The following is a 7,879-nucleotide window of genomic DNA, read 5'->3' as shown; positions in this document are numbered from 1 at the left end:
ACAAATAGGATGACAAAGCCCTAAGTTACAAAATTACAACAACACTCTACGAAATTGCATTTTGACTGACGAATTGCAACGTTGCACAAGTATGTCGTTTTGCAGAAACAATGAAAATTTAGCCTTTCTCAAATTGGCACAAAAATAATCATGAGTTTCTTTGCTTACCTCCAGTCACCATGTAATCCATGGTGATGACATCCTTATTGTTGGAATCGCTGTTAAACATTTCGACACAAATCTGAGCTTCAGTTTTAGATGTGTGCTAAATGAAACCAAAAATAAGAAGATTTCATTTCAACATAGTAACATAGCTAAGAGTCCCATTATTTCATCGAGGAGCTAGACCAATATTGGAACATATTACTAACCTCCACCCAGGTAGTGACAGCGTTGCATTGGTACCCGGATTAAAGAGAATTGTTAATTTTAGTACTACGCTTTGCAGTCACCAAAACAACCCGTGGAGCGTAGAAAGGCTCTGTGAAGTTTATATTCTAAATTACAGAGAAAAAATGAGTAAATGACGAAGATTTGCTCACTAGTTAGAACAAGTGTGAACAGCAGTAGAACTGCTCTAAGGCCACACTGTCCTGGGGGGGGGGGAAGGTAAAGGGGGGTTAAGTATGAGAAATATAAAAGAAGAAAAACTGAATGGGGGAAGAGAAATCGAGGGCACTTAACTTTAAGCCGGCTGAAGGTCAAACGCAGACAAAACTTACTAAAAAATGAAGCAATAGAAGAAGGAACAAGAGATTCAAATAAAAATTACCTACTTGACGAAAGGCGTAATTATGCTGCGGAGATGGAGAGTTTGTGCTGGAAATTAACAAACTTGCTGATTAAGGTAAAGTTGTCGACGCTGATGTTGTTGAGAGCTATCCAACTCTGTCGATCAAATAAAAGCTTCCATAGTTACTTTGACAAACAGTATTTAAGCATTTTTCTGTCGATGATAATTTTTTTTCAGAATTAAGCTCAACTGAGTTTTTCTCATCTCTTAAAAAAAAACAAAACAAAACAAAAAACAAAAACGAGAGTTGAGATTTTTCTTCTCAAAGAAATGTTGCATACTTTAGTCAATAAATTTTCCATGAACAGCACCTTTTAAAACTCGCGATCACTTACTACTTTTAGGTTCGTGTGTGGACCATCGAAAATCTTCGCTTCCCTAAAGCAAATCTTAAAGCTGTTTACTTTCAAGTCCTCGACCTACAAGGCCATGGCATCCTGAGTTCTGTTGATAACACCGTGACTGGCCGTCACGAAAATAGTTGGAGGACATGGAAAACGCTGAAACATAAGTGGACAAGTTTTTATCTATTTTAAGGTATTCCGATAACCCTAATTAAGGATTGGGGGAAATACAATGAACCACATTTAAACCTTCATTGGAAACAACCCTACCAATGAGACTATTAATAATGGAGATAGATTATTAATTATCAATTATGAACTAAAGAGGGTACTGTGAGACTATGGGATAAAAAAATACGGGAGATACTGGAGATTAAAAAGAAAAGCTCATATCGTTGATAACAAATGTCGAAGGATTAGGTGCAACTTAAGCGTGTTTGAAAAGATTGTCAGACGTGATATGCTGGGAGTTTAATGAAAGGTTAAGTGTCTTTGCTTTCGAAAGCACATGTCGGCAAGGTCGGAAACCTTTTCCTACCACAGACTTTTGCTCTCAATCACATACCCTGTTTATTCATCAGCGCCTATGAAGTGCTAATTAGCACACATCTAACCTATTTGACATCGATCTTCTTACATTTCGTACCAGTTGTCCAAGAACTCAGCGATTTGGTGCCTATTTGGGATCCGGAAGGAGCGGTCTTAACAGCAATCCAGTCCACTTCTTTGTGTACCGTTCGAGCTGTCTCCAAACTCCACCACACAGGCTGTAAATCCACTCTTCGCAACATCTTCAACCCAGACTGCAGCTCCATTTCTAGGATTTTGGCTCTTCTCTGTGTGGCCAACGGAGGCAAAGACCTTTACTGCTGTCCGCCAGAGAAAGGATACTGGAAGGAGATCTTCTTACAAGCAAAGAGACCTGGTGGGGCAGTGGTGATGTTCTCCTTTCCGGCCTTGAAACCGAGAGCTGTTACAAAATAAATCAAAATCAAAAGCTTTGAAATTATACATCTTGCTCATTGCAGTTGTACGAAAATTATGAGGTACACCCTATTTTTCGATCCGGTTGAATGTTCCATTCCTTCTCCTTGCACCCCTCCCCCATTTCTCTTTCTCTTTGTTCTCCATTTAACCCATGTTTTTATCACCATAAACAACTCATTTAACGTCAGTAATTCAATTTTAGCTATACTATGGCTTTATAAAGGAAAAACATATAAACATACCTTTACTTGCTGGAGCAATTAAGAAAAGAATGAAGAAAGCAAAGTGCAAGTCGCCTGAATTTTGGCGCTCGCGCGACATCTTGCTCAGAATGAGAAGTGTATTTCCCACTGGAAAGTATATACTGTGATAAAGATCCTTATGTCAATCATCTTTGACTGCAAGGACTTGTCCATTTCGTGAGGGCAAGTTTAATCACGGAATACTAAAGAATGATATTTAACACGTTTATCGTAGTTGGGGAGGGGGGATTAGGAGGGGAGGGGGTGAGGGGGAAGCTATCAACAGCCCTTGCCATTTCATTTTGATCCGTCAGTGGGAGTGTTGGTACCTATTTAACAAATAGAGAGGTCTTGACTGTGGTCTGCTTTGTTGTTAAGAGCACGAAAGTGTAGGGAAGAACACGAGAAATAGTAGAGTTTTTCCCTCCACCTCTTGAGTGCTCTAGTCGCTACTTGAGTGGATTTTTTCAAATTTTAATACGAAATCTGAAAGATGAATGCTCAGTCAGATACGGCCCAATTGTGACTTAAGAACACAAAAGTTCTTTTCTCGTAATAGCTGAGAAACAAACTGCTCAAGGCGTGCGTTTTATGATTGAACGACGGCCGAAGTCACAGTGTTACAAGGATTGGAATTGTCCAGAAAGTTCGCGAAGGTCAATGTCACGCAATGTGTTGTTTTGAGAATTTTCTAGAACTGTGACTCATCAGTTTAAAAATAGAATTTACTGTAATAGATATAAACAGTTACTATTGTAATGGTTATGAATAGTTACTTTTGGAAACTTCTAGACTCTCTTCGGATGCTTATATAAGCAGCTCGCTAGTCAGGTTGTTGTTGTGATTTGGGACTTCGTTCCCTGTTTGTGATATACAAGTGATGTTGTGTGACAAGTGACAAGTGAAGGGATTTTCCCGTTCGGATGTGATATTGACATTCTGCTGTCAAGTCCAGAGTTGTTTACCGTCGAGTGCAATACGTCGAAGGAAGTCTTCAGGAGATTTCGCCAAAGAGAAGGACAGTACTTTGCTTGTGGTCAGATAAGCGTAGATAGATACATAGTTAATCTTAGTTGAATTGTTCCAAGAGTAGTCGCTAGCTCGTGTTAGTTTATCTCCCGTTGTTTACAGTTGAATAATTTGTGTTTCGTGGAAATAGCGAGGTTATTATCTTTCTGCCGGTAATCAGTTACCGTAACAGAAATTGGGGGCCTGTCCGGGAGTGAATTTTACAGAAGAGTATTATAGTATTCAGTAATCTTATTAGATAAGCTTAAAGATGACGGATTTTGATCCAGAGAAGTTCATGTCAGAACCTTGTGAGGACACGTTTTACGACTTAAAGAAGGACGAGCTGATTTCGTTAGCGAAACATTTACAGTTAGAGGTTAAGAAAGCAATGCGAAAACACCAGATTCAGAATATCATTGTTAAACATTTTAGTCAGTTTACAAGTATTCAAAGAGACAGTTTTGGAAGCATTTGAAACGTCTGATTCGGAGTTAAAGAAGCTACAGCTTCAGTGGGAGTTTAAGAAATTAGAAATGCAAGAGGAAAGAGAGATGCAAGTGAAGAGAGAAGAAATGGAAAGACAAGAAAGACGAGAAGAAATGGAGAGAAAGGAAAGACTGGAGAGAGAGGAAAGACAAGAGAGGCTAGGGAGAGAGAAATTGGCATTTCAGCATGTAATGGAAATGAAAAAGCTAGAGGTACAAATGCAATTAGGATTAGTCTCGGGTAGTGAACAGCATAGTGAAAATTTTGATGTTACAAAACATATTAGGTTAGTTCCTTCTTTTCAAGAAACAGATGTAGATAAATACTTTCTACATTTTGAAAAGGTAGCGGAAAGTCTTAAGCGGCCTAAGGAGTATTGGGCAATGTTATTGCAGAGTGTGTTACTAGGTAAGGCTCGAGAAATTTACACGCAGTTAACTATAGAGCAAGCTTCAAATTATGACACTGTTAAAGAGCTTATTCTTAAGGGGTACGAATTAGTTCCTGAAGCTTACCGTCAAAAGTTCAGAAACTGTATAAGAACGAGTAATCAAACTTATGTAGAATTTGCTAGAACTAAGGAACAGTTATTTGATCGTTGGTGTTCTTCACAGAAAGTAGATAAAGATCATGATAGATTAAGGTAAGTAGTTTTAATTGAGGAGTTTAAGGGGTGCATTCACAGTGATGTCCGCACTTTTATTAATGAACAAAAAGCCGAAACGTTGGAGGAAGCCGCACGATTGGCAGATGACTACTCCTTGACCCACAAGGTTGTCTTCGAGGAAAAACCCAGCGGGTTCACGTCTTCTCGCGGCCAGATGCCAACCGCGTTAAGAAACGCTCAGAAGGAGAACCCAAACCAAAGGCAGACGTATCGTAGCAGTTCGCGCCCCAGTTCCACGTCATTTATCCAGAACAAGCCGGCGGTGTCAAGAAAACCTTTTAAGTGGATAACGTGTTATTACTGCAGGAGAGAGGGACATTTGATGTCAGAATGTCCTGAAAAGCTGAAAACGAGAAGACAACAAGGTCATTCAGATTCCAAGCCTACCGGTTTTATTGCTGCATCACGTCTGACACCTGTGACAAGAGAAGATTTCAAAATCGGAATTCCTGAAGAAGAACCCTCTAGGCAAGAAGTCAGATCCACTCCAAGACCTGTTATGGAGATGTTTGAACCCTTTATCCACGAAGGTTCAGTGGCGCTCTCCAGTGATTTATCTGATGCAGTCTCAGTTAAAATTCTTCGAGATACTGGAGCTTCTCAGTCTCTGATATTGGCGGAAACCTTGCCCTTTTCTGAGAAGTCATCTACCGGAACAAGCGTCCTCATTAAAGGAGTGAACTCCTCAGAATACTCGCCAGTACCACTGCACACTGTGTATTTGTCATCAAATCTGGTGTCTGGTCCTGTTAACGTCGGACTTGGGTCCTCGTTACCTTTCGAGGGAATTCAACTTCTCCTCGGAAATGATTTGGCCGGAGATAAAGTAGTCATCAATCCTATTGTGACTGACGTGCCTTGTGTAGAGCAGCTGCCTGACCCAGTAGAGAAAGAGATTCCAAATTTGTATCCTGCGTGTGCTGTAACCCATGCTATGAATAAGAAGAAACTAAGTGATGAAGATAAAGCTGTTGATATAGCAGATACCTTCATCAGCCAAGTTTTCGAAGGAGCTGTCCCAAAGAATGTGTCAAGAACAAAGTTAATAGAAGAAGATGATGATATAAGAAATTTGAGGAAGCTTGCTGAACTGAATTCCAGATCACACCTCCTAGCTGAGCAACATAGAGATCCAGAGATCTCCCCATTATTCCAGAGGGCAGTTAATGAAAATGAAGTTTCACAGAACCCCGTTTGTTTCTTCACACAAAACGGAGTTTTGATGAGAAAGTGGAGACCACCAGATGTTCCAGCTGACGATGAGTGGGCTGTCAAGTACCAGATAGTTGTGCCGAAAGCCTACACACCAGAAATTCTCAGCATGGCACATGAAACCCCCTTGGCCGGTCACATGGGCGTCAACAAAATCCGACAAAGAATTTTGAGCCACTTCTATTGGCCAAATCTAAGGAGGGATGTAGCTGAGTTTTGCAGATCATGTCACGCTTGTCAAGTAGTAGGGAAGCCAAATCAAACCATACCAACGGCACCACTACAGCCAATCCCAGCAATCAAAGAGCCCTTCAGTGATATTATTGTTGATTGCGTTGGTCCATTACCAAAGACGAAATCTGGAAACCAATACCTGCTGACAATCATGTGTGCATCTACCAGGTTTCCCGAAGCAATACCCTTGAGAAATATCAAGACAAAGACCATTGTTAAAGCCTTAACCAAGTTCTTCTCGCTGGTTGGTCTTCCTAACTCAATCCAGTCAGACCAAGGTTCAAATTTTATGGCGGGCATATTTCAGCAAGTCATGAATGAATTGGGAATCAGACAATACAAATCTTCTGCTTATCATCCAGAAAGTCAAGGAGCTCTCGAGAGATGGCATCAGACGCTGAAGAACATGATGAAGATCTACTGTTTCGAGACTGAGAGAGATTGGGACAAGGGAATCCCTTTGCTGTTATTTGCTGCTCGAGAGTCGGTTCAGGAGTCTGTGGGCTTCAGCCCATTTGAGCTTGTTTTTGGCCACACTGTTAGGGGACCTCTTAAACTTCTTAAAGAGAAATTCTTATCTAGTGAAAGTCATACTATTAATCTATTACAGTATGTCTCAGATTTCCGAACTAAGCTTAATAGAGCTTGTGAATTAGCGAGAGCTAATCTTAAGTTGTCTCAGAAGTCTATGAAAGAGAGATATGATATAAACACTTCTGAGCGTAGTTTTGACCCAGGTTAAAAGGTTTTAGCGTTGTTACCAGTTCCTGGTAACCCTTTACATGCTAGGTATTTTGGGCCTTACGTAATTAAGGAGAAACTATGCAGTCTCAATTACGTTCTAGAAACGCCTGATAGGCGTAAGCAAACGCAGTTGTGTCATGTGAATATGATAAAGCCTTATGTTGAAAGAGATAGGAGCCTAAAGATACACCCAGTTAGTCTTAATGTGGTTAGTTTTGAACCAGACGAAACTTTAAGTAGAGACCTTAATAATAAGCTAAGTCCACTGGCCACAGCAAAGCTTTCCAACTCTGATGTTCTTCGGGATTTGGACTCCAAGTTGTCCCATCTGTCGTCAATACAGAGTCAGGATCTTACGGATCTTCTCCAGGAGTTCAAGCACCTGTTTCCCGATGTACCAACGAGGACAGAACAGATTTACCACGATGTGGATGTAGGTGATGCTTCCCCTGTGAAACAACATCCCTACAGGCTGAATCCTATGAAGCAGAAATATCTCAAAGAAGAAATACAATTTTAATTGGAGAACGATTTCATTGAGCCAAGTCACAGCAGTTGGAGTTCACCTTGCATTTTGGTGCCAAAGCCAGACGGTAGTTACAGAATGTGTACAGACTACCGAAAAGTGAACAGTGTTAGTAAATCAGACACCTTTCCAATACCACGCATGGATGATTGTATTGTCAAAGTGGGAAATGCAAGATACGTCACCAAGTTTGACTTACTTAAGGGTTTTTGGCAAGTTCCGCTCACTGAACGAGCAAAAGAGATTTCAGCTTTTGTAACCCCAGATGGACTGTACCAATATAAGGTTATGCCTTTTGGTATGAAGAACTCGCCAGCCACTTTTCAGCGCCTTATCAATAAAGTTATTGCTGGCCTTCACGGATGCGAAGCGTACATCGATGATGTTATTATCTACAGTGATACCTGGGAGGAACATTTGCAAATCATCCAAAAGTTTTTTGAGAGACTAACTGAAGCAAAGCTCACTATTAACCTCGCCAAGAGTGAATTTGCACAAGCACAAGTAATTTATTTAGGGCACGTGGTTGGACAAGGGAAAGTAAAACCGGTCGATGCGAAGATCAGTGTTATTTCTAAATTTCCGCGACCAGAAAACAAGAAACAACTTATGCGTTTTCTCGGAATGGCAGGA

General features: G+C 40.6%; 1 protein-coding gene across 1 annotated transcript; it reads left to right on the top strand.

The window, feature by feature from the left end:
* Positions 1–3,645: 3,645 nt before the first annotated feature.
* Positions 3,646–7,240, top strand: LOC148736763 (uncharacterized). Its single transcript, XM_088749172.1, has 4 exons — positions 3,646–3,685; positions 3,810–4,506; positions 4,837–6,713; positions 6,822–7,240. The coding sequence occupies exons 1-4, from the start codon at positions 3,646–3,648 to the stop codon at positions 7,238–7,240; spliced, it is 3,033 nt and encodes a 1,010-aa protein (XP_088605298.1).
* Positions 7,241–7,879: the final 639 nt, after the last annotated feature.

This window comes from Stylophora pistillata, chromosome 2 (assembly GCF_964205215.1).
Source record: "Stylophora pistillata chromosome 2, jaStyPist1.2, whole genome shotgun sequence".
In the NCBI taxonomy this organism is placed as follows: Eukaryota; Metazoa; Cnidaria; class Anthozoa; order Scleractinia; family Pocilloporidae; genus Stylophora; species Stylophora pistillata.
Note: the sequence above shows the minus strand (reverse complement) of the source record. Positions and strands in the feature narration are given on the sequence as shown.

Bases quoted from the DNA above. Each gene is read 5' to 3' on its own strand.
- LOC148736763 (XM_088749172.1), top strand. From the start codon at position 3,646: ATGACGGATTTTGATCCAGAGAAGTTCATGTCAGAACCTT. The intron at 3,686-3,809 runs GTGAGGACACGT...TAAACATTTTAG, and splicing joins GAAGTTCATGTCAGAACCTT to TCAGTTTACAAGTATTCAAA. The intron at 6,714-6,821 runs GTTAAAAGGTTT...ATTACGTTCTAG, and splicing joins TGAGCGTAGTTTTGACCCAG to AAACGCCTGATAGGCGTAAG.